Source organism: Loxodonta africana, chromosome 15 (genome assembly GCF_030014295.1).
Source record: "Loxodonta africana isolate mLoxAfr1 chromosome 15, mLoxAfr1.hap2, whole genome shotgun sequence".
Classification (NCBI taxonomy): Eukaryota; Metazoa; Chordata; class Mammalia; order Proboscidea; family Elephantidae; genus Loxodonta; species Loxodonta africana.
The window spans coordinates 51,941,372-51,968,498 of record NC_087356.1 but is presented as its reverse complement, the minus strand read 5'-3'; the positions used below and the strand labels follow the sequence as shown (position 1 = coordinate 51,968,498).

At 44.1% G+C, this 27,127-nt stretch overlaps 1 protein-coding gene across 4 annotated transcripts in view; it reads left to right on the top strand.

The window, feature by feature from the left end:
* The window catches only part of NTM (neurotrimin), a 546,323-nt gene that overhangs the window by 288,915 nt on the left and 230,281 nt on the right, over positions 1–27,127 (top strand). For all 4 annotated transcript variants that reach the window (XM_064268850.1, XM_064268849.1, XM_023557046.2 and 1 more), the window contains exon 2: positions 17,287–17,519. In XM_064268850.1, coding sequence (XP_064124920.1) covers positions 17,287–17,519 — 233 coding nt within the window. The remainder of the gene's footprint in view (positions 1–17,286; positions 17,520–27,127) is intronic.

Genomic DNA, 27,127 nt, shown 5'->3' with positions numbered 1-27,127 from the left:
GGCAGGTAAGAGCTCCAGCAGATATGACCAGCAAAGCTGTGGACCCCTTGTTGCTATTGTTAGTTGCTGTGGACTTTATTTGGACTCATGGTAACCTGAAGTGTACAGAGTAGAACTGCTCCATAGAGTTTTCAAGCCTGTTATCTTTTTGTAGCAAATTGCCAGGCCTTTCTTCCAAGGCATTTTTTTTTTTGAACCACCAAACTTGTGGCAAGTAGTCAAGTGGTTAACTCTTTGCACCACCAGGGACTCCAGGAGCACCTTAATGATCATCTGTGTCTTGTACAGATGAGGAAACTGAGGCTTTGGGTATTAAAGCCCCCGATCTGGGATTAGAGACCCTTTTCTGCCTTCGGTTTTGCTGTGATGATCCCAAGAGATACATATAATTATATGTAAGAGGGCTTTGCATGCTGTCATGCGCAATGAAGATGTGGGATATTATTTTTCTGGTTAATTAACAACTCCTCTGAAATGCCTGCTCATGCTCCTCACTTGCCAGCTTTTGCTGTGCACATAGCCAGCTGTGTGACCCCCAGTGGCGTGGCTTCCCTGCACTGCAGAGGTGGGCCTGCAGGCCTCTTGGCAGCCCCAGCAACATGGAGAGCTGCTGGAGAGGGGCCAGGGGTTAGGCTGTTTCTGAGGACCACCATTGTCTCAGGGACAACAGCAGTTTAGGGTAGATGCCTGCTACTGTGTGCTTTCACGTCAGGCAACAGACATCTCCCGGGTGACAGTGATGATGCACTGGGCACCCAGGTGGACACAGCAGATCTGAGAGGTTAAACAAAGGGGAAAAAAAAATTTAAGAAAAAAAAGCACTGCCCTGCCTTCACAGTTGTGGTGTGGCGTGATGTGTGGTGATGGGGTGGGGGAGTCATCCCTGTGGAGCGGCAGGTGTCAGTGCGAGGTGACAGGTCAGGGAGGCCTCCTGAAGGAAAGTACAGCTGCAGGGGCCAGCAGGGGTGGTCTGGACTTGAGGAGGCAGCGTGTGGAGTGGCTTCAGAGCATGAGAGAGCAGCCACATGGAGGAGGCGACAAGAAAGCTGCAAACCCGTGGTGTAATATGGCTCTTGTGCAAGGCAATGAGTCTAAAAGAGGCTGGGGGCATAAGCAGGGCCCACAACCTGGAGGCCTTGGCATGTGATTCTGAAATGTTTGAGCTTCTTACTGGAGGCAGTGGGAACCACTGAAGGGTTTTAAACAAATGGGACTCAAACATATTCGTTAGAAAGTACCTTCTGGCAGAAAGAGAGGACGGGTTAGAAAGGGCTATGTCTGGAGGCCAGGGACTAGTGAGGGGAGGCTAGGTCTGTCTAGGAGACAGCAGACAGTTGGTTCTACTCTCCCCTGTTGCCGGTGTGAAGAAGGTGGTCACTTTGAGTGAGATGGGGCATAATCTGTGCTGGTTGTTGAAGCTTCAAGGAACAGGGAGTAATGTATTCAGGGAAAGGACTAGCTCTCAGACAGTCCACCTGGATTCCTTTTCTGACAGAGATTAGTTAATAGAGAGCATCACCAAAGGCACCCACCGTCTTGGATTGTTATTTGCCCAGCATTGGCTGAAGGAAATTACCCCTGAAGGAATGCCGGGGCAGCTAAGGGTGCTGAAGGGCCTGCAAGTTGCAGCTGACACTTGCCCCACCTGCCCACTCAGTGCCTCACCCAGGAGATGTGGGGCAGGGGAGGAGGCAAACGGCCTCTCTTGTGGGCTTCCTGCATTTGGTTCAGCATTAAGCATTGCACGTCAAGGGATAAAACCGGGCACATGTTTGCATCCACCCCGTGTTTGCCATTCATTCAGTTGCCTGTATAGTTCCCTGCTTTCTTTCATGTAAGTCTCTGTTATCTTCTTTGTATCATAAGCTCCTGAAAAATAGAGAGTAAAGAATATGTTTTGTTCTGGAGAGTCACTACTGCATCTCCACAGGCATATAAACACAATAAATAAATGTTTAATGCTGAGCGCAGTGATGGAGGCATGTATTTGGTGACTTGGAAAATAATACTCGAGAGAGCACACTGCAGTTGACTTAGAAGATGTATAAACATTAGCACCGTCTTGCACTTACCGAGTCCTTTACAGGCCCTTTTCTTAATACTTACTTTGACAGCCTTAGGAAGGGGTGAGGCAGACCTTTTTTTTTTTTCCATTCAAAGGGACAAGTGAGTCACAGACAGTCTGTGGATCCAAGCTTGTCACACAGTAGATCCGGTCATGAAACGAGGACCCAGGTGCCTTGGCTCCATGGAAATCAAGCCCAAAGCACTGAGCGTGGATTATGCCTCTTCCAGATATGAGCTTGTGAGCTGAGGGTACATCAGATAAGATATATGGGTGCATGGCAGCTTCCAGATGACAGCAATCTTGTTAAAATCTGAATAACACCTAGTATATTGTCGAGAATTCAGAAAGTCTATTATAGACTCTCCCTTAGAATCCACTAATCCCGAAAAACAGTATTGTTTTATCTCAGGTTAAGGAATGAGGAGATGTAGACTCTAACCCCAAATCTTTAGTGAACTTATGAACAAAATTACTCCATAGACTTAACCTCTCTGGGCTCTTCATCTGCAGGCTGGTAGGTGGTCTCTCACATCCCTCCAAGCACCGCATTTATGCTTATTTGTAAAATTCTCAGCAAAAGACCACTTCCACAAGACCGTCCCTGGCCCCTTAGACTAGAATAGGCTCCCGACCACCTTTCTATCTTCTGTACCACCCCATAATACCACATTGTAACAGTCATCACACTCCTTTATTGTAATCCTATCTTGGTTTGCCCCTCTTCCCAATGAGCAGAATCTGTGTCAATGTCTGTCTTGCTCACCTCCGTACTGCATTGTTTAAGAGCAAACACAACACATGACACATAGACATTCGTCAAGTAAGTAAATTAATAAACTTATCCTCATACACCTCAGTGGATCACATATTTGGCGGCAACAGCTAAAAAACCAAGCCTGTTGTAGTAGAGTCGATTCTGAATAATGACCCAATAGGACAGAGTAGAACAGCTCCATAGGGTTTCCAAGGAGTGCCTGGTGGATTCCAACTGCTGACCTTTTGGTTAGCAGCCGTAGCTCTTAACCACTACAGCACAGTGCGATGCAAATAATAGAGGCTAGACCTTGGTGGGTCATGATGAGTGGAAAGGTTATTAAATGGTCTGAAGAATGGATGAGAATCCTGTGAGCCAGAAAAATCACTGGTTCTCAGACCCTACTGCCAGCCCTCTTTAAGTTGATCCTGCTATGTAGGAGAATATCTTCGTAGATATCTGTTGATCTGAACGTAACCAAGCATATCTTGAAGGGGAAATCTTTGGAGGAAGGGGAAGCCTTAGTATTTACAGTGTTTAGGCAGCGACTGGCTTCCTTATGCTACTTGTCTTCTCTCTCCTGCATGCTGCATCATTGTTCTAAAATACGATTTTCATCATTTCATTTGACCACTCCAAACGAAAACCAGACACATTGCTGTTGAGTCGATTCCAACTCATAGCAACCCTATAGGACAGAGTAGAACTGCCCATAGGGTTCCCAGAGAGCAGCTGGTGAGTTCAAACTGCTGACCTTTTGGTTAGCAGCTGTAACTCTAGCCACTCCATATCTCCTTAAATAACTTCTCACTACTACGCCCAAGACAAACATTATGGTTGATGAAGTAGAGGGGCAACACAATGAGGGAAACCCACAATGAGATGGGTTGACATAGTAGCCACAACAATGGCCTCAAACATACCAGTGATCATGAAGATGGCACATGACTGGGCAACGTTTCATTCTGTTATATGTAAGATCACCATGAATAGGAGCTGACTCAAGGACAGCTAACAACAACTCCAGACAAACTCCTCTGTGTGACTGTCCAGGTCCTCTATTATCTGACCCTGCACAGAGCCCCCTACTTCTGTCCCATACCCATGTCCTTCAGAAATATAGACCATGCTAATAGGACCCCCCCCCCTTTTTTCTTTTTTTAATAGGACCCTTTAGACATCATTATCTCCCTGTGTGGAATATCTTCTGGCCTTTTCTTTACCCAAATATACTATTTGTTCAAAATGAGCTCAGGACTCACCCCTTCCACGATATTACCAGTCCACAGTGCTCTCTCTCCACCACCAAACCCCTTAAACCTTCTCCAGGTGGCCTGGGTGGTAGTTAAGCCTAGCTAGATTGTATTCCTCCTGGTATCAGTACCCCAGATCACAAAAATGCTCTTGGTCTTTGGAGAAATCTTTTTAGAACTATACTGGCCCTCTACTCTCTCCTGGCCTTCAGGCTGTTGACTCTTCTCAGCCCATCTCTGCCTCTCAATAACTGACTACAAAGTTGTCTGCACCTTTCTAGCACCTGCCCCGGTTTTGCCTCCAAAGCATCTTACGCTCCCTTTCCTTAATGTTTTCTCCTATAGTCACAAAGCCTTTGTGATTGTCTTAGTTCCAGTTTTCCAGAAGCAGACCTGAGATGAGGATTTGTGTGACAGTGACTTATTAAGGCATGCTCCCAGGAGAAATCAGTGAAGGAGTGGGGGAGACAGGACATGGGATGGCAGATAGCCAGGCAAAGGCACCATTTCAGGCAGAGATCCTCAGAGAGTGGTTCAGCCTCCTGCAGGGAAGCTCTGGAGGTAAAGAGAGCTGGGCTTTCATACCCCACACCAATCAGCCAGCTACGAGCTGCCCTGGGGGGATACAAATCCCAGACACTTCCTGCTCTGTGTGAGTGGGTGCAAAGAGGCTCCCATAGCCTCCAGGCAGGCTCTAAAGAGAGTCACAGACATGGGCCTTTAGAAGCAAAGGTACACAGAAGCCTAGGAAGCAACAAAGAGATGATGAAAGGGACCCAAGGATTGGATCTGAACATCCACTCCTTCCCTATGGACTGCTGCCTACCAGTGGGGATGAATCAAAGGGCCTGGAAACCCAGGTGTGCACATTTTCCCTGCTGAGAGTGCTCTCTGGACCTGTGTGGACTCCCCACTGCAAAGCCTGCAAAAATCCTCTCTGTAGATCTGCTCTGACACAGCCTGGGCTCTCTTTCAGCCAGCTTTGCCCTTTTTGTCAGCAATGGACCTGAACAATAGGTGTGTCCTTCCCTCAGGTGAGCTCACCTGGAGCGTTTTTTCTAGGCCTTTCCTTTTTGGCCAAGGAAAGTAACTTTAAGGGCTTTCACAGTCCTTACTACATTAGATAAGCCAGCATTGGCCTACTGACCTGGATCTGTGTTCATCGCTTTCCTCTCTGCACCTCCATCTTATGATGGAAATGGCAAGAGAAGCAGAAGGTGGAAGCTGGTCTAAGCCACATTCAACAACAGACTGGTTTAAGAGATCCGTGTTCCTCTGGGGGGAAGTCCTTCAACCTATCAGCTGTCACAAGGGATGGAAGAAGAAATTTAACAGAAAATATGCAGATGATGGTCAACTTTCTGGAGAATACACACTGCCCCTCCAGGTATAACAGAATGGAGATGAACTATCTGGGGAGACACAATTATCTCTTCTGCACTTAATTACTCTTAATTCCCTTGTCTTAATGAGCACGGTTTTCTAGACTCTGGGGACTCCTTCCTCTTCCCCTCCCTCCTCACAGGGACCCCAGAGAGAGGAGAAGCTGCTGTAAGCTTTGCATGATGCACGAAGGGAGAGCCCTCAGCCACTGCAGCCTGTGTCTGTGTCTTGGCTCCGCTTTCCTATCCTGACTTGTTTCATCAACCTCTCAGATGGAAGAAATGACACTTGGTAACTGGGTGGCCTCTCCTGTGGGTGATTACCAGCCTGCCAGCAGCCACTGTCCCTTCCACCTAGGTCCCAGGCAATCATTGTGAACACAGTGGCACGACCAAAAGGTTAAATGATGTGTGGCCAGAGTTACTCAGTAGAGAACAGCGAAGGCGCCTATGACCCACGAGTCCTCTTGGTCACTTTGGAATTTTAGCTCTAATTGGTCTGCCTCCTTTCCTGTGTGCTTTGGGATGTGGATGAGCAGTGACTGTTTCTCCATAGGGAAAGAACAGCTTTGGGCCATGAACTGAATTTTATTCTTTCTGCCGCATTCCCCAGTGCACTTTACACATGCACAGTCGCTGGGTGGAAACACCCGTGAAGAAGAGGGTCTGTGTGCTGACTGGTCACAGCCACCTGGGTTCTGGGTGCCACACCCCTTGCTGGAAGGAAAATGGGGCCTGAGGCTGGTCTGAGCTCTGACTTTGATCCTGAGCCATGGTTCCCCCCATACAGGTGGCATTCAAGTAATAAATGCAGGAGACCCTTCAGAGGAAATGGGAGGGATAGATGTTGGAGTCTGGACCCAGGCCTGGGGAAGGGGTATAAAGAGTGTCCCAATAAGTGATTAGAGTTGGGACTTGCACCAAAAATGGGGCCAGGAGTGACATACATCACTGGCTTAAACAGGCACTGATGCTTGTACACCAGGACTAGCAGGCTGAGGCCTTCATTGTAGCCACATAGGCATTGGGCTTGAGGGTAGGAGAGTGTCTTAGGCTGGGCTCCCTTGAGAAGCAAAACCAGTAAGGTGTATAAATATCTATATAAAGAGATTTATATCAAGGAAATGTCTCACAGGGTTGTAGAGGCCAGAGCATCCCAAATCCGTAGGTCAGGCTGGAGGCTTCTCCTGATTCATGTAGCTTCAGGGGCTGGCGAACCCAAGATTAGCAGGTCAGACAGCAAGGTTATTGCTCACACTAAGTATCATGCCCTAACCAAGTTGACACATAACATTAACCACCACACAGGGCATACTGCACAACCTGCATGCAATAGCCAGGGTTGCTGTATCGAAATGCTCAAATTGGGTAATTTGAGGGGAGTTTAATAAAGTGCATATTTACAAAGGTACATCCAGGGTGTAGGAGAACTATAACGGGCAGTTCAGGACCCAGGGGTTGGTTAGACCAGGGCATCGTCAGTACTTCCAGGCCTGAAGAGATGAGAGGAGGGGACTTTGTAGGCTCTGTCAGAGAGAGGGAGATGTGTGGAGATGGCCACCTGCCAGGAACTGTGATCTTTGATGGAGGGGCATAGCCAGCCTCTGGCAAGCCTGTGGTGAAGGAGTCAGTGAAAGAAGTAACCTGACATGCCTTTCCTTCCTCACCCACCCCATCTCCTGCCACTTCTCACTGACTGAACCCAGTGGGAAACCAGAAAACAGGGTGTCATGCAGACTGGTCCACAGTGGGTCTGGAGGGGCAAACAGAAATGGTAGTACATTAACTCTCTGGCCTCTCCTGTTATTAGTCTTCTTTTCTGACACTAGCCTTATACTACATGCTGTTCAAATTTCCATCCTTCCCGAAACACAACAGAATGTTTTCACAGCCCCATCATGCTTTGTCCAGGCTCTTCCCTCCGCCTGAAATCTCATGCCCACCCCCTCCACTTAACAAACTTCTACTACCCTGCAGTAGCCTCCATAATGATCACCAAGATCCAAAATGGCCCTGAAAGTAACCAAGAGCTATTGTGTTTGAGTTCTTTGAATACAGGAACAAATATTGTATACTCCTTTTCCTCCAGAGCTCCACATATCACAGGAAGGTAAAGCAAGCACAGATTGCTATACACACATATAAGGATAAAATTAGTTCTGGAGAACACTTGTGGTGGAATGAAAAATCTGCAGAGTAGTTTGAATATGAGACCATATTTAAAATTGGTTTGATAGGGGGATGAAAATCTAAGAACAGTAAAGGGAAGGGCATAGGGCATTCTAAACAAAGTGTGGGACCACTGAATCTTCAAAGTGAACAGAGCGTTCAGATAACAGTGAGAAGTAGCCCAATGTGCCTAAAACATTATACGCCTAAACCAATGTGGGTGGGAGGATGGGGTGGAGCATTGAGAGGGATCTCAGACTTGAGTTCAAGGTCAGAGGTAGATGAAGTCCAAGGTGAATTCCATTGAACTCTCTCTCTCAGCACTTGTGAGGCTTTCTCCCCTAGAAACTGTTGGTCTCTATGAAGAGGTTCAAGATATCCTTTCCTGGTTTGGATTATTTTGAATATGCTAAGGAAACAACCAGAAGAAAAGCCACCAGCTGCCCAACTTAGCTCACCTGGGGAAAGAAGGCTCTGCTGCTTTTGCCGAGGTTCTCCAGGTTAACAGAAATGGCACTTCCCCCCAGATCATCTCGTCCTAGAGTTCAGAGTCCCTTCTTGCCACATGGACTTAGCAAACTGTTATTGAATAAATAAATGGCTTGTGAGAGCTATAACTTAAAAATGTGTTATGATAATAACATACATGTTAAACGAGAGAACTGAGGAAGAGCACAGTGATATTAGCAGGCAGTGTGAGATACATTGCAGATAAAGGATAGAAACAGTAATTGCCAGGGGTGTTTACTGAAGAAGGACATCACATCTAGCTTGCACGTTATAAGGAGCTGGTATTTAATCTGGACCTTACGCCATGTGTAGCATTTGGAAAGGAGAAAAAGAAGAGGATGGTGCTCAAGGTGGCATGGAAAGAATGAAGCTATGGTAGACAGCAACATATGCTTTGGGGGCATCTAGCAGATTGCTATGTTTGAAGCAGCTAGTCCATGTGAGGGAACGAGGGGAGATAAGGCACAGAAGATAGGTGAGAAAAGACTGGAGAAGGTCTTAATTCAAAGCTCTGGAGTTTATTCTGTGTAGTCTATGAAAACAAAGAATCCTGACAACTGGACCAATAAGCAACACCATGGTAAATAAAGAGAAGATTGAAGTTGTCAAGAATTTCATTGTTCTTGGATCCACAATCACTACCCACGGAAACAACAGTCAAGAAATCAAATGACATATTGCATTGGACAAATCTGCAAAAGACCTCTTTAAGGTGTTAAAAAGCAAAGATGTCACTTTGAGGAGTAAGGTATGTGTCTTAGGCTCTAGAGAAGCAAAATCAGTAAAGCTTATAAATATGCATATACATACATACACACAGAGAGAGATTGATATCAAGGAGACAGCTCGCACAATTGTAGAGGCTGGAACACCCCAAGTACATGGATCAGGATAGAGGCTTCTCTTGATTCACATAGCCACAGGGGCTGGCGAACCCAAGATCAGTAGGTTGGAGAGCAGAGCTCTTGCTCTCAGGCTGTGAAGGTTAATGAATGTCAAGATCAGCAAACAAGACCACAAGGCTTCTCCTGATTTACGTAGCTGCAGGGGCTGGCGAACCCAAGATCGGCAGGCTAGAGAGCAGGACTCTTTGCTTACAGGCTGTGAAGACTGACGAATCCCAAGATTGGCAAGTAAGCTGCTAGCTCAAGTCCCAAGAACCAGAGGCCAGATGAACAAGAGGCAGCTGCAGGATCCAGAGAGGGCAAAAGCCAGAATGTCCACTTACATTTGGATGCAGGCTACATGCCCAAGGAAATTCCCTTTCAGCTGATTGGCTACTCAGCAGATCCCATTATGGAGGTGACCACATATAAACACTGAGAATCATGACCCAGCCAAGTTGACACACAATCTTAACCATCACAGTGCACTTCACCGAAACCGTGGTGTTTTCAATCACCTCATACGCATGCAAAAGCTGGACAATGAATAAGGAAGACCGAAGAATTGCTGGCTTTGAATTATGGTGTTGACAAAGAATATTGAATATACCATGGACTGCCAGAAAAGCAAACAAATCTGATTTGGAAGAAATACAGCCAGAATGCGCCTTAGAAAGGAGAATGGTGAGACTTTGTCTCACTTAGTTTGGACATGTTATCAGGAAGGACCAATCCTGGAGAAGGATATCATGCTTGGTAAAGTAGAGGGTCAGCGAAAAAGGGGAAGACCTTCAAAGAGATGGATTGACACAGTGGCTGCAATAGTGGGCTCAAACATAATGATTGTAAGGGTGGTGCAGGATGGGCTGTGTTTCGTTCTCTTGTACATGGGGTTCCTATGAGTTGGAACCAACGTGACAGCAACTAACAACAGTCTATGAAAACCATTGAGTAAACCGTCTTAGTTTCTTCGTGCTGCTATAGCCGAAATACCACAAGTGGGTGACCTTAAGGAACAGAAATTTATTTTCTCACGGTTTAGTAGGCTCGAAGTCCGAATTCCTGGTGCCAGCTCTAGGAGGAGACTCTCTCTCTCCATTTTGGGGGAAGGGAAAATCCTTGTCTCAGTTTCTCTGACTTTCTTCTCAGTGTTCTTTGGAGATATCCGTGTGGTATCTACCTTTCCCCTGTTTATGCTTGCTTTCTTCTGTGCCTAGTCTATTCTTTTACATCTCAAAGGTAATTAGTTTAGGTTACATCCTACATTGGCATGGCCTCAGTAACATAACAAAAAAAGCCTTATTCCCAAATAGTATTACATCCACAGATATAGGGGGCAAGGTTTACAACACCTTTTTGGGGGACACAATTCAATCCATAACAGAAACCCAAGTTCCCTTTAGCATTTGAATTAGTACTGGATTTTTGTTTTTGTCACAGGTACAAATCAAAATGTTGTACCATTCATTTCCAAAAAGCTGTGGCTCATCTTGGAGATGATGCTATTTTATTTGCCTCTGACACAAAGGACAGATGGATAAGTGTGCTTTTTGGGAACTTGCCTTGGAGGTCCACAAGGCACTGCCTTCTTGATTTATCCCCAAGACATCAGAGAAGTGTCGTCCTCCACTGTTCTGACCACCGCAAATAGTGGAGGGAAGTTTGGCCATTTTCAGCTTGTACATGCAGGTTGGTGGTGGCATACAGAGTAATCCTCACAGCCTGGGCCTTTACGTGGCCACAAGCCCCATGGCCTTTTACTTCTCAGGAGTTGATGAAAGGTGGGAGATTTTAATCAAATAATTATCAGACAGCAGATATTTATTGAGTGCTTACTTTGTACCCGATACCGTAATCTGCAGGGCCACAAGAGAAAAATAAGACATGTCCTTTGCCTTTCAAGAATTACAACCTAGTCTGAGACCTAAGACTATCGCATACCTAAGAATGAGGGAGCATTATCCCCACTGTCCTCTGCAGGGTCTCTTCTATGTACAGAGCAATGTCCTTATAGGCTCTACATGTGTGGTTCCACTTCATCATTTCATTAACCCCGTGTAGTAGGAAATGCTTTTTCCATTGCTATTGTTGTTGTTTGCTGTTGAGTAGATTCTACTCTCAGAGACCTTATAAACAGAGTAGATCAGCCCCATTTGAATTAGTACTGGGTTTTTGTTTTTGTCACAGGTATAAATCAAAATGTTGTACCATTCATTTCCAAAAAGCTATGGCTCACTTTAGAGGTGATGCTATTTTATTTGCCTCTGACACAAAGGATAGATAGATAAGTGTGCTTTTTGGGAACTTGCCTTGGAGGTCCACAAGACACTGCCTTCTCGGTTTAACCCCAAGACATCTAGCTTGTAACCTTTATGAGAGCAGATCACCAGGTCTTTTCTCCTGCGGAACCACTTGTAGGTTCAAACTGTCAACCTTTCGGTTAGCAACTGAGTGCTTAACTATTGCACCAGCAGGGCTCTTTATTGCAGATAAGTTCTGTGAAACTCAGTGAGGTCAGATACATTGTTTGAGGCCTAAGTTTAAGCAGCCTGACTTCATTTACACTTGTGCTTCTTCCTCCTCAGACTCTACCTGTGACCTCAGCTATCTGTAAACTAGTGTATGCAGGTGTTCTGTTCTGTTCGCCGTGGCTGTAAGAGTTCCCACTGTCCTACCCAGGCATCTCAGCATTGATGTTATTTTCATAATTGGGAAGGGATTTGTAGTCCACACCCCTTTTTTTATACAAAGTAAAACACATGAGGAATCTAGAGGCCATTGTGGACTCAGAGTAAGTTCAGTTTTCTTGTCTCTGAATGACCCAAACCAATTTAGTAAATGTTAACATGTGATTAGATTTTTAAAAAATACCAGTGGGGTTAAAATTAGCAGGCCTACTCCTACCGTAAAGAGCTCACATGCTAGCTGATACCATTTAGTCATGGGCCATTTTGGTATTCCAGTTCCCATCAAAGCTTAACTAATTTCTACAACAGTGGAAGATGGGAGTCTGTCACAAAGCCATATTTCTTAAACCTCAGTCACTCAGTCTGCGTTTCCTGTCAATTTACTGAGGAAGCATCGTCATTTGTTTGCTCGTTTCTCCAAGCAACCACTTTCTTTCCAAAGCAGGACTGGTAGATGACGTACCAGCTCGATGTAACCATGCATCAGTAGTTCAGACCCAGTCATATGATGATTCCCTGTGAAGCTTGGGGAATGGGTGGGACACAGGCAAGCACTCAGAGGAAGTAATTCAGGAGCAGCTGGGGCATTTCTATGGGGCAAGAGGAGATGGTGACCGGGGCTGTGAAGGGCGGAAGCCCTCATTTCACTGTGGTCTCCAGGATTGCTTGAGACGTGCTGCTTTTCGAAAGCAGTTAAAGGCCCATTTGATCGAAGGAATGGTTGGATTACGCATTGTCTGGGTCCATGATTGTTCACAGATCTTCAGGGAGGTGTGTTTAAGAAAGGTTGAGCCCGGATTTTTCCCCCTTTCTTCAATAATCTTTATTTTAATACTGTTTTGGCCCATCTTCAGAAAGTTCTAAGCAGATGATTTTTGCTGTATTTTTTCTTCGAATTTCTGGCTGTCTCTCTTCTCACATCCCAAATCCAAAAGTAGTTTGAGTCCCTGAGTCCATACTTTTATAGTTTTGTTTCTGCAACAGGTACTAGGCTTGCTTAATCAATTTTAGCTATTTCTTTCTATATAAACCTAGCAAGTATAATAAAACCACTATTACTATCAGTAAGAGATAAGACATAGAAGGCTGCATCTATACAGTTTTGGCACAGTAGGTACAGCTGCCGAAAATGACAGGTACAGCGGCTTTCTTTACATACGTTGTGCTTATGTCCCAGTGCTGCAGGAGCAAATGTAGCTGGATCCTCTTTTGGCCAACCGCACGTGGGAGTTTTCATTGTCAAAGATAATGCATTGACCACCTATGCAGGCTGCATGCCATTAATAATCTGTACTCAAATAGACTAGCGCATTGTCTGTAAGGGAAACCCTGGTGGCTTAGTGGTTAAGAGCTACGGCTGCTGATAAAAGGTCAGCAATTCAAATCTACCAGCTGCACCTTGGAAACCCTATGGGGCAGTTCCACTCTGTCCTGTAGGGTTGCTGTGAGTTCAAATGGGAAATTTTTCCAAGGAAAGGAATCAGGTACAATGCACAGAGACCGAGAGTACTGTGGCCCAGCATGGAAATGGTAAATGAAATGTCCCTGTGGCTTTCTTTCTCTCTGCCTAGGTTCCACCCAGGATATTGGGTCAGCCAGACTATGGACTGTCTTTGGGGCCACACACAGGAGGGGAGGACCTCAGGACTAGCAGGGGTGGAAGAGACATTCACAGAGACACTGAAGGCTCATGCCCGCTGGCTGGAGGCCGGGCTGTGGGAAGAAACTGAAGGGCAGGCATTGAGGCTGGTGAAGAGAAGGCTGTCAGAGTTGTGAACTGTTTGGAATTTGGGGAGTTCGGAGTTCCAAGATTTAATCCAGAACCCTTGGGTGTACAAAGATTGTTTCTCTGTTCCTTATATACGTGGCAGGATGGGCAGAAGGGGTGTCGGAGCTGGGAGGTTTGTGTATCTCAAGCTTGTGTGTGTGTGTCGGAGGGGAGACTGTCCAGGTTTGGGCTGGATACTTCCACCTTTTCTATCTTCCCATCTCTTTTCTGGCTGCATCATGCTATCCTGTTACCATGTCTCCAGTCACTGACAATGGCCATCTCCAGCCATGCTTCCCTAGATTAGCCAGGTATGGCTGAGTTTAAAACCTCACTCACTACCAGTTTGTCATATAGCTGACCAATTTCCTGAGAAGGGGGATACCGTAGTGTGTTTCAGGAGTGATTTTTGTAGAAGAGCTACTTTAAGGGCTGTTTCTGAGAAGACGGAGACTTTGGACTGAATTTCCCACCCCTGACCATCTACCCGCTCCCTCCGACCAAAGCATTTGCTCTAGCTGAGAGAGCATCTATGCTCTTTTTTTTTTTTTTTTTTAATGTCCTCTGCATTGCTGTGGAGACTGGATAAATGAGACAGATAGATAGGGGCAGGTAGGAGGAGGTGACGGGATTTGGCTGCCAAGCTACCTCTGTGATCCATCTCCTCAGAAAAAAAAAATTTTTTTTGAAGCCAGCGTTAATTCTGTGGAGACTCAGCAAGACCGATATCCAGCAGTGACAGTTTGGACATATAAACATGACCTTGGATGTGCCCAAAACCACAGCTGAAGACGTGCCAACTTCCTGTGTAGTATATCACAGGGGCCACATGACTGTTGAAATTGGCTGCGTTCAGCATGTTAGTGTATCTGCAAATGGGCATCCTTGGCTCTCTAAGTGCGGTGCAGTGTGGTGAGACGGATTCAGGTTCAGCCAGCTTTCAATAATCAGACACTCACGAGGAAGCCCAGGACCGTCCTCTTGTCTTCATCTTTGGGTTGTAAATGCCCCCATTGAGGGTATCAAAAACAATTACTCAAGCAATTTAGAGTTTGTTGGTCAGTATTTACTGCACTGTGGCCATTTACCTGGTATCTGGCCAAATTTCCATTGTTAGAGGAAAAAAAAGAAGACCCTGCTTCTAGCCTCCCAGAACATACTGTTACAAGAAAGTTTTTTTCCTATAAAGTAATGGAAAACTGCTTTTCAAACAAGCGTCACTTCCAAGTGCCCACTCACTCTGCTGTTCTCATCCCACCAGAAGCTGAGATCCCAGACTAGTGGAATCGGCATCATTTGAGAATTTGTCAGAAATACTCATTTGTAGACCTCACCCCAAACCTACTTCATTCAGAGACACTGGGGGTTCGGACCCAGTGAATGTGTGTCTTAACAGGTCTTCTGGGTGATTCTGATGCGTGAATTTGAGAACCACAAATCTAAATGCTCTTTGAGGAGGCATGTAGAGACAGTTAAGAGCGCTGAATTAGGTATCTGACAAAACTGATTTTGAATCCTGGTTCTGGAGCTTGGTATCAGTGTGATGTAAGCCGACTTGTGCGATGTTTCTTAGCCTCAATTAATACCATCCGTAATCTGGCGATAAGTGAACCCTAGTAAGATTTTGTGATGATACGATAAACAGCACAAAACTTGCTGACTGCCAGGCCAGAGGTGTTTCTGGTTGATGGGTTTTCCCCCCAGGGACCCTGAGGGAGGCTTCCCACCTGCACCTGAGTGGCCTGCAGTGATTGTGTGACATTTACACGAGTGCAGGCGGAAAGATGTGCAGCATAGGATGCCGCATTTCCAGAGCGGCTCCTGGGAAGCCGTGTGCTGAGCAGCACTGCTTATACTTTTGACGGTCACAGACCATTCTGAGGATTCAGTGGGAACCATTGTCCCTACCCACTGAAAAATACATCTTTGCACACTCCAAGGAGTGCACAGGACCAGGAATGGAAGACCTGGATGGGAAGCCCAAATCCGTCACTTACTAGCTCTGTTAGTTTGGGAAAGTCACTAGATCACTCAGGACCCTAGAGTTCTGCTCTTTAAAAGCATGGAGGGGTAAATGCATCTAGCCCACATATCTGTTACAAGAATCAAATGAGACAGTGTGAATGTAAAAGTGCTGTGTACCCTGCAAAGGAATGGATGAATTTGGTGCATCGCTATGCATCCCGTGATGCATCACCTTTTCCAGCATTTGAGTCAGGATCAGGACTCCGTTTGTGAATTTAGCCTGAAGCCATAGAACAAACTTGGCATCACAGAAGAGGGAAATAAACCCAGGCAGAGAGATGGGGTGATGACTTGGCGAGACTGGCTGGGGAATTTGAAAGTGCAGGGAAACAGAAGGGAGCTTCTAGAATTTGGGGGACCCAGATGCAAGAGTAAAAGAAAAAAAAAAAAAACTCCCTTTATAGGTGCAAACATTTTCGAGATTTTGGAAAATGCGTCTAGTCTAGCAGTATTTGGCCATTTTTGCTGCTGAGCGTAATGAAGACAAAGAGAAATGAGGGTGGTTCATAGCTAGTTTTGACTTCAGTATCTCACTGCCAAATTCACTAGTCTGGGATGAGGACAATCACATTGACCAGATGAAAGCTGGGTTTCTGATCTAACACATGTTAGCTGTGTGATTTGGGAAAGTTAGAGTCAATCCTTGGTATTCTCAATTCTGTGTTTGCAAATTTACCTACTTGCTGAAATTTACTTGTAACCCTAAAGTCTATATTTTTGGTACTTTCACTGTCATTTGTGGACATACTGTAAGGGCAAATATCAACAAGAAGTAAGACAAACAACAACAAGAACTAAACTAACAAAACCCATTGCCGTCGAGTTGATTCCAACTCATTGCAACCTTATAGTACAGAGTAGAACTGCCCTGTAGGGTTTCCAAGGAGTGGCTGATGGGTTCAGACTGCTAACCTTTTGGTTAGCAGCCAAACTTTTAACCACTGCACCACTAGGGCTCCAACAAAAAACAAATGGACTTAAGTCTCCCTGGTAAGAAAAAAGAAAAAAGGAAGACACCCCCACACTTTTTTCTTATTTATTTTCTCTGTGCCTCAGTTCCTTTATCAATAGAACTTCCTTAGGGGTGTTTGTAAGTATTTCATGATTGAATTCACAGGATACACCTAGAACAGTAACACGGGGATTGTCATCGTCCGTGGAGGCCCTTGAGCAAAGGGAAGACGGGTGGTGCTAGGGCAGGGCGGGGGTGGGGGAACTCAGCCATTTTGGGAATGGAAGCTGCCACCAGGTTACAACTGGGAGGTTATTTGAAGTGGTCCTGTTTCAGGTGGTCTCAGAAGTAATGAACTATTTGTGACCCAAAGTCTGAGGCAGTCATTTTTCTGAGGCTGTAATCCTCTAAGACCTCTGCTACTGAGTTCCAGACGGTCCCCCCATGATAGACTTAAAAAAGGAAATGTATGTGTGGATACTGGAGGGTGGATTCCTTTGGGAGTGCTAACAGTTAACACGTTTGCCTGCTAACCTAAATGTTGGAGGTTCAAATCCACCCAGAGGTACCTCAGGAGAAAGGTCTGGCAATCTACTTCTGAAAAACCAGCCATTGAAAACGCTGTGGAGGCCAGTTCTATTCTGATACACATGGGGCCACCATGTCAGAATCGACTTGATGGCTACTGCTTTTTTTGTTATACTGGGGAAGGGGGTGCAAGAAGAAAGACAGAGCATGATGACAAGACAGCCTAGCTTTGCAAAGAAAGTCCTACTCTGATGGCTCCCATTTTATCTCCAAATCCTTGACCTACCTGTCTGGTCTTCCCTACAGGTGCACCATTGACAACCGAGTCACCCGGGTGGCCTGGCTAAACCGCAGCACAATCCTCTATGCTGGGAATGACAAGTGGTGTCTGGACCCCCGTGTGGTCCTGCTGAGCAACACCCAGACCCAGTACAGCATCGAGATCCAGAACGTGGATGTGTATGACGAGGGTCCTTACACCTGCTCTGTGCAGACAGACAACCACCCGAAGACCTCGAGGGTCCACCTTATCGTACAAGGTGGGTGGGCTCAGCCGTGTGGCCAGAGCAGGGAAGCTTGGAAAGCCCAGTTAGAGCCTTTGTCTCTGATCCTCAATGGGTACGAGAGCCGAGCAGCTTCCTGGTTGTCACATTGCTGTTAGAAAATGCATTTTCAATAATTTGCCTGTTGAGCAGGACTGGAATTTTTTATTTTTTTGTTTCAATAATATATTTTCTCCCCCATGCGTCTGTCAGTTTGTCATACTGTGGGGGCTTGCATGTTACTGGAATGCTGGAAGCTGTGCTTTTGGTATTCAAATACCAGCAGGGTCACCCGTGGTGGAAAGGTTTTAGCTGAGCTTCCAGACTAAGACAGACTAGGAAGAAGGACTGGGCGGTCTACTTCTGAAAGAATTAGCCAGTGAAAACCTTATGAATAGCAGCAGAACACTGTCTGATACAGTGCTGAAAGATGAGCCCCTAAAGTAGAGGGTCAGTGAAAAAGAGGAAGACCTTCAACAAGATAGATTGACACAGTGGCTACAACAACCAGCTCAAGCATAACAACGATTATGAGGATGGCGCAGGACTGGGCAGCATTTCGTTCTATTGTCTATGGGGTCGCTATGAGTTGGAACTGACTCGACAGCACCTAACAACAACAACAATATATTTTCTCAGAGAATTAGCTTCTAGTTATTGTGTTCCATCACTTTTTTTCTCCTCTAAGTTCCTTAGGTCTCAATGCACTACACACAAACAGACGTTGTGCCCTAGCCCAGCCTTCAAAGACAGCATCACCAGCCAGCAGATGCTCTGGGTGGTTACCTCAGACACGCCCTTCACATGCACTTCTGTTGTTTCAAACTTGCTTGCCCTTTCTCTCATCTCCCTAACCCGAGACTTCTGATACTGCATCTCCCTTTTAATGGCTGCATCTGGTCCCCTGTTCTTTCGTTGCTTCCCTGGACCCTCCCTGCCAACCTCTTTTCCTGTCCATCCCAGCTTTGAGGTCTTGATTTTTGCATCTCTCCTGGTTCACAATCTTCTGTATTTCTCAGGCCCTATAAATGGTGCTCATTTTTACCCCATGAAAAACAGACCCTGGGGCAGTCAGGCAACACTTCACTGTGTTGGGTTTTTACATTCCTAATTGTAAAAACAGCAAGGGGGCCTTGTCTGACTTCCTCTAACTTCACAAGTGGGAAGGAGAATTAAGATGAACTGCCCAAGGCTGATTCCTACAAGGCAGATGTCAGACTGCCTCCTCTCTCCGCCATCTTTATTAATTCCGACACCAACCGTCCCTCCCACAACACTCTCTACTTCTCTGCTGGGTTCAGTAATTCATTGCAATGGCCACAAAAAACTCACAGACAATGCTCACAATTATGGGGTTTATTAGGGAAGTAACAAGTTACAATTCAGGTTCAGGAACACTCACGATATAGTTCTTCCATCAGGACAGCCTCTTCCCAGCCGTGCTCAGAGGCACACCTCTCCCTGGCCCTCAGCCTCTGCCCAAAGGCATTCAGCTTTCTTGCTTCGTGGCCCGGGAAGCCCACTGTGTTGTCTCTCCTGCCAGTCTCTCCTGCTACCACTCCTCTGCCACTGCTATTTGCTGTCTTCAGGGTCATAGCTCACTCTCTGTTTCCTGGGCCCAGGAGCTTCTCAGCGCAGGGATCCTGGGTCCAAAGGATGCCCTCTCCACTCCTGGATGTTCTTCCTTGGTGGTGGTGGAATTCTCTCTTTCCCACCTCTGGGGTGGCTTATTTCAAGCCCAGCAGGATGGCAAAACTGACCAATCCGTTTGGTGGGCCACAATTACCCTATCACACAGTTACTTTGGTGGGAGCTTCAAGACCATAGCGAGAAAGGCCATAGAAAAGTCATCCATCTCACTGCATTAATTCAGTGAGGAACAGATCAAAATTGAACTTCATCATGGTCTGGCTGTGAGACCTTGATCAAGTTATTAACTGTGCCTCAGTGTTCTCCTTCCATAAAATGGGGTTAATGTTGTGAGGCATTGTGGTGAGGATTAAACTAGGTAAAAAACTAGGTAGTACATAGAAAACCTCTAGAAGGCCTGACGCATAGCACTGCCCTTTGGGTGTTATATTTTATCAGTTTTAAAACTATTTGCCATTTGTTCTTTAGCTTTTCTAACACACTTTACAACAGACCAAATAACCTTGCTCTATTATGTCAGAAGCTTAACCCCTAAGCAGTGGAGTCATGTCTGCTCTGTCGGGTTTCCCAACCTGATTCCAAACTTCCCTCAAGAAGTAAATGGCAGGTCCAGGGAGCTACAGTCCTCTTCTGGAGGCCTTTCATCTGGCCTCTTTATTGTCATGCTCAAACAAAGACTTTGTCTTTAAATGGAGGGCCAAGAATTGCCAGATGATTGGGGTAGAGAAATATGGGGAAGGAAGGTAAGTCAAAAGGAAAAACTCAAACTTAAAGAATTAAGGGAAAGCTTTTTTTTTTTAAGCTGTGAGAAGGCCAAAGACAGTAACAGGTAGATCACGGTTCCACGTACTGTGAAGAGTAAGATAGAAATAATGAGATGAGGAGACAATTAGAATAAGGACTATACAGAAACGAGCTCTGGCCTGAGACCATGCCAGTGGGATATTTGAACCCCTCATGCTGTGGCAAAGTTGTGATTATACCAAGTTTTTATTGTTTTATTATTATACTTTCTTCCCAAAAGAAAAGTGACTGTTCCAACACTTATTCTTTATATGAATATTTTCAAACTGCTCTTGCAACCAACATTTTTTTAAAATTTTATGAGACTATACACAGCAAAACATATACCACGTACAATTCAGTGACATTGATTACGTTTTTCGAGTTGTGTAACCATTCTCACCCTCCTTTTCTGAGTTATTCCTCCATCATCAACATAAACTCACTGCTCCCTGAGGTTCTCATATACTCTTTTGAGAGTTGCTGTTGTCACTTTGATCCCATGTAGATAGTTCTTATAAAACGTAATGCGCAAGGCAGCATTTTTTACTAGTTTGGTTAAATTATTGTTTGGTTTTTAAGAAGACTTCAGAGGGCATTTTTGGTTCAAGTTTTAAGGATTATCTCAGGGCAATAGTTGCAGGGCTCCATCAAGCCCTATGACTCCAGAAGTTCTAGAGTCCATGAGAGTTTAAAATTCTGTTCTGTATTTTCCCCCTTTTGATAAGGAGTCTTCTATAGAATGTTTGATCAAAATTTTTGGTAATGGTAGCCAGGCATCATCAATTTCTTCTGGTCTCATGGCAAAGAGGGCGTTAGCCACACATTCCGTATCTTCCTCCTAGTCCTGACCCTTCTTCTTCTGTTGCTTCAGGTGAATAGAACACAATTGTTGTGCCTTGAATGGCCACTTGAAAGCTTTTAAGACCCTAGGCACTATGCAACGAACTAGGAGGTAAAAGAGAATCACTAAACAATTACCTGGGATGTCCCATGAAACCATGACCCTAAACCTCCAAACCAAAGAACCAAATCCCATGAGGTTTTTGGCTGTACATAAGCAACCTCAGCAGCTACTCTTTTGTTGTAATATATCTTTCACATAATTTTTGCCAGTTCAACTTTTTACAGGTATACAACTTATTGACAGTAATGACAATAGTTGGTTGTACAGCCCTACCCTTAATTAATGCAACTTTACCATCATCATTAGCCTCCCCACTTTTCCGTCTCCCTCCTGCCCCTGGTAACCACTAATAAACTTTGGTCTGTATACATTTCCCTTTTCTCATCTTTTAACATAAGTGAGATCATACAATTATTTGTCCTTTTGTGATTGAGTTGTTTCATTGAGCATAATGTCTTCAAGCCCCATCCATATTGTAGCATGCATCAAGACTTTGTTTCTCTTCCTGGCTGAGTAATATACCATTGTATGTAAGTACCACATTTTGTTTATCCATTCATTTGTTGATGGGCATTTAAGTTGTTTTCACCTTTTGGGTATTGTGAATAGTGCTACAATGAACGTTGTTGTAAAAGCATCTGTTTGAGTGTCTGCTTTCAAGTCTTTTGGGTATACACCTAAGAGTGGAATTATTTTTTTATGGTAGTTTTATTTTTAGTTTCTTTAGGAACTGCCACACTGTTTACCACAATGGCTGTACCATTTTGCATTCCCACCAGCAATGAATAAAGGTTTCAATTTCCCCACATTCTCACCATTTTTTTCTTAGTCTTAGCCATTTTAGTGGAAGCGAATGGTATTTCATTGTGATTTTAATTTGCACTTCTCTGAAGGCTGAAGACGTTGAACATATTTTCACGTGTTTGGTGACTAGGCTATTTCAAAGTCCCCTTTGGTTAAATGTTTCTTCAAGTTCCTTGTCCGTTTTATTATTGGGTTATTTTCTTTTTGTTGTTGTCAAAGTTTTTATGTATTTTGGTTATTGGATATATGGTTTCTGAAGGTATTCTCCCAGTCAGTTGCTTGCCTTTTCAAGTTTTCAGCAAAGTCTTTTGATGAGCAAAAGTTTTTAATTTTTATGAAGTCTCATTTATTTATCTTTTGCTGTTTGTGGTTTCCCCTTGAAATTGGGAACAGACAAGGGTGACTGCTGTCATCATTTCTATTCATTATTGTATTAGAAGTCCTACCCAGAGCAATAAGACAAGGAAAAGAAATGAAAGGTATCCAGGTTGGAAAAGAGGATGCAAAGTTATCTCTATTTGTAGATAATATGATCCTATATAAAGAAAATCCCAGAGACCACAAGAAAACTTCTAGAGTTAATAGAGGAATTTAGCAAAGTTGCAGGGTACAAGGTCAACAAACAAAAGTCAGTTGGGTTTCTATACACCAGCAGTGAGAAATCTCAAAGGGAAATTAGGGAAGAAAAAAAAAATCCATTTACAATAGCATCTAAGAGAATAAAATGCCTAGAAATAAACTTAACCGGGGATGTGAAGGACTTATACATTGAAAACTATAAAACACTGCTGAAAGAGATCAAAGAAGACTTAAATAAATGGAAAGATGTTCTGTGTTCTTGGGTTGGAAGACTTAATATTGTTAAGATGTCAATACTACCCAAAGTGATCTGTAGATTTAACACAATCCCAACAGCCTTTTACAGAAGTGGAAAACCAATCTTCAACTTTACATGGAATGGCTGGAGTCCCCAAATAGCTAAAGCAATGTTGAAAGAGAAGAACAAAGTAGGAGGACTCACACTTCCTGATTTTAAACATATTATACAGCTACAGTAATCAAAACAATCTGAAACTGGTATAACAGTAGACATATAGACCAATGGTATAGAATTGGGAGTCGTGAAATAAACCCACGCATCTATGGTCATTGATTTTTTTTTAATTAAGCTTCAAGTGAACGTTTACAAATCCAATCAGTCTGTCACATATAAGTTTACATACATCTCACTCCCTACTCCCACTTGCTCTCCCCTTCTTGAGTCAGCCCCTTCAGTCTCTCCTTTCTTGACGCTTTTGCCGGCTTCCCTCTCTCTCTATCCTCCCATCCCCCCTCCAGACAAGAGTTGCCAACACAATCTCAAGTGTCCACCTGATATAATTAGCTCACTCTTCATCAGCATCTCTCTCCCTCCCGCTGACCAGTCCCTTTCATGTCTGATGAGTTGTCTTCGGGGATGGTTCCTGTCCTGTGCCAACAGAAGGTCTGGGGAGCATGGCCGCCGGGATTCCTCTAGTCTCAGTCAGACCATTAAGTTTGGTCTTTTCATGAGAATTTGGGGTCTGTATCCCACTGATCTCCTGCTCCCTCAGGGGTCCTCTGCTGTGCTCTCTGTCAGGGCAGTCATCTATTGTGGCCGGGTACCAACTAGTTCTTCTGGTCTCAGGATGATGTAGGTCTCTGGTTCATGTGGCCCTTTCTGTCTCTTGGGCTCTTAGTTGTCGTGTGGCCTTGGTGTTCTTCATTTTCCTTTGCTCCAGGTGGGTTGAGACCAATTGATGCATCTTAGATGGCCGCTTGTTAGCATTTAAGACCCCAGACGCCACATTTCAAAGTGGGATGCAGAATGATTTCATAATAGAATGATTTTGCCAATTGACTTAGAAGTCCCCGCAAACCATGTTCCCCAGACCCCCGCGCTTGCTCCGCTGACCTTTGAAGCATTCATTTTATCCTGGAAAGTTCTTTGCTTTTGGTCCAGTCCAATTGAGCTGACCTTCCATGTATTGAGTGTTGTCTTTCCCTTCACCTAAAGCAGTTCTTATCTACTGATTAATCAATAAAAAACCCTCTCCCACCCTCCCTCCCTCCCCCCCTCGTAACCACAAAAGTATGTGTTCTTCTCAGGTTTACTATTTCTCAAGATTTTATAATAGTGGTCTTATACAATATTTGTCCTTTTGCCTCTGACTAATTTCGCTCAGCATAATGCCTTCCAGGTTCCTCCATGTTATGAAATGTTTCAGAGATTCGTCACTGTTCTTTATCGATGCGTAGTATTCCATTGTGTGAATGTACCACAATTTATTTACCCATTCATCCGTTGATGGACACCTTGGTTGCTTCCAACTTTTTGCTATTGTAGACAGAGCTGCAATAAACATGGGTGTGCATGGTCATTGATTTTTGACAAGGGTGTTACGTCCATCCAATGGGGAAAGAAGAGTCTTTTCAATAAATGGTATTAGGAAAACTGGATTCCCACATGCAGAAAAATTAAACAGAATCCATGCCTCACACTGTACACAAAAATAAATTCAAAATGGATTCCGGACATAGAAAAAAAACAACTATAAAATTCTTAGAAGAAAATGTAAGGACAATACTGTTGGGCCTAGTAACCAGCATTTTTAAAGGAACTAGAAGGGTATAAAAGGCATCAGTGTGTATTGCAAGCAGTAGAGTAGATAGAATTACAAGAAATTTTTGTATTAGTATGTTTGTGCCCTCATGGTGCAGTGGTTAAGAGCTCGGCTGCTAACTAAAAGATCAGCAGTTCAAATCTACTGTCTGCTCCTTGGAAATCCTATGGGGCAATTCTATTCTGTCATATAGAGTCACTATGCATCAGAATCGACTCAGTGGCAACGGGTATGTGTGTGTAAGTTTCTAAAATCAATATGTATTTTTCTTATTGTGGGGAGTTATCAAAAAAGTTTGATAATCACTCCTGTTTGGGAAGATGCTAATTTGTTCATTCTTCTGGTAGTCCATGGTATATAGCACATAGCATAATACGTGGCAGAAGGTGGTTTTGAAGCCACTTCTTAACCTCTCCTCTTACCTACCACCCCCACTAATTACTGAGAGCAGAATGCCTACCAATGATAATGAGAGACCAGGAACTATGCATTAATACAGACATTTGCTTTAAGAAATAGAACCTTTATGAGACTGCAAAATGGAAGGAATAGTGAGAAATGCTGAAGGATCCTTGAAAACAAGGACAATGTTGTACAAAGTGAACATTTAATAAATGTTTATTGAACCAAAAGGGAAGAACACAGTCAGCATTTCTCAAGCTGAAAGAACTGAAGAAAAAAAATGAAGCCTCAAGCTGCAATTTTGAAAGATTCTATGGGCAAAATGTTGAATGGCACAGAAGGCATCAAAAGAAAATGGAAGGAATACACAGAGCCACTCTACCAAAAAGAATTGGTTGATATTCAGCCATTTCAGGAGATAGCATATGATCAAGAACCAGTGGTATTGAAGGAAGAAATCCAAGCTGCACTGAATGCATTGGCAAAAAAACAAGGCTCCAGGAATTGATAGAATACCAATTGAGATGTTTTAACAAATAGATGCACTGCTCGAGGTGCTCACTCATCTATGCCAAGAAATTTGGAAGACAGCTACCTGGCCAACTGACAGGAAGAGGTCCATATTTTTGTCTATTCCACAGAAAGACGATCCAACAGAATGCAGAAATTATCAAACAATATCATTAATATCACACACAAGTAAAATTTGGTGAGCATCATTCAAAAGCAATTGCAGCAGTAAATCAGCAAGAAACTGCCAGAAGTTCAAACCAGATTCAGAAGAGAACGTGGAATCAGGAATATCATTGCTGATGTCAGGTGGATCTTGTCTGAAAGCAGAGAATATCAGAAAGATGTTTCCCAGTGTTTTATGGACTATGCAAAGGCATTCGACTGTGGATCATAACAAATTATGAATAACATTGCAAAGAGTGGGAACTCCAGAACACTCATTTGTGCTTGTGTGGAACCTGTACATAGACCAAGAGGCAGTCATTCGAACAGAACATGGGGATACTGCATAGTTTTAAATCAGGAAAGGTGTGTGTCAGGGTTGTACCTTTTCACCATATTTATTCATTCTGTATGATGAACAAATAACCTCAGGACCTGGACTATATGAAGAGAAGAACATGGCATCAAGATTGATGGAAGACTCATTAACAACTTGCAGTATGCAGGTGACACAACCTTATTTGTTGAAAGCTAAGAGAAAGGACTTGAAGCACTTACCGATGAAGATCACAGACCACAGCCTTCAGTATGGGTTACATCTCTATATCATGAAAACAAAAACCCTCACAACTGGACCAATAAGAAACATCATGATAGAGAAAAGTTTGAATTTGTCAAGGATTTCATTTTATTTGGACCCGCAATCAATGCATATGGAAGGAGCAGTCAAGAAATTAAATGGTGTATATTGCATTGGGCAAATCTGCTGCAAAAGACCTCTTCAAAATGTTGAAAAGCAAAAATGTCAGTTTGAGGACTAAGGGACACCTGACCCAAGCCATGATATTTTCAGTCTCCTTGTGTACATGCAAAAGCTGGACAATGAATAAGGAAGACTGAAGAGAAGTGATGTCTTTGAATTACGGTGTTAGCAAAGAATATTTAATATACCATGGACTGCCAGAAGAATGAACAAGTTTGTCTCGAAAGAAGTACAAGAGTGCTCCTTGGAAGTGAGAATGGTGAGACTTTGTCTCACATACTTTTGAGATGTTATCAGGGGGAACCAGTCCTTGGAGAAGGACATCATGCTTGGTATGGCAGAGGGTCAATGAAAAAGAGGAAGACCCTCAATGAGATGGACTGACACAGCGACTGCAACGGTGGGCTCAAACATAGCAATGATTGTGAGGATGGCACAGGACTGGGCAATAGGGTCGTTATGAGTTGGAACCAACTTGAAGGCACCTAACAACAATAACAACAGCAATGAAGCACATACCTGGAATTACAGGCCAGAGATCTTGCATGGGCCCCCAGGAGAGAAGGCTGAATACATGTGGGGATGATTATAAGAGGGAGCAAGGAGATGGGGAGCTACATCAACCTTTGCTCATGTCTAAGCTAATGGAAAATTCTCATCTTCAGCTAGATGTTTACATTTGTACCTTGACTGGGTGCCCTCGTAACATGACACACCACCTCAAGTATCGGAATCTCATCTTGGGCTAATTTTCAAATGCTGATGGGTGTATTGATTTGGGAACAAGCTGGGTTAAAAAAGGCCTTGGTCTTGTACACAGACTCAGCCTCAGCTAATCCGTCGTCGATATGCCTGGACTGAGTATTATTGACACTTTAATGAATAGAAGACCATGGCTTTTCAGAGCCAATCTGCTCCCCCCCTCTACCTTAAAAGCAATCAGACAAACTAAATAGAACCTGACTATCCTGTCTCTTTA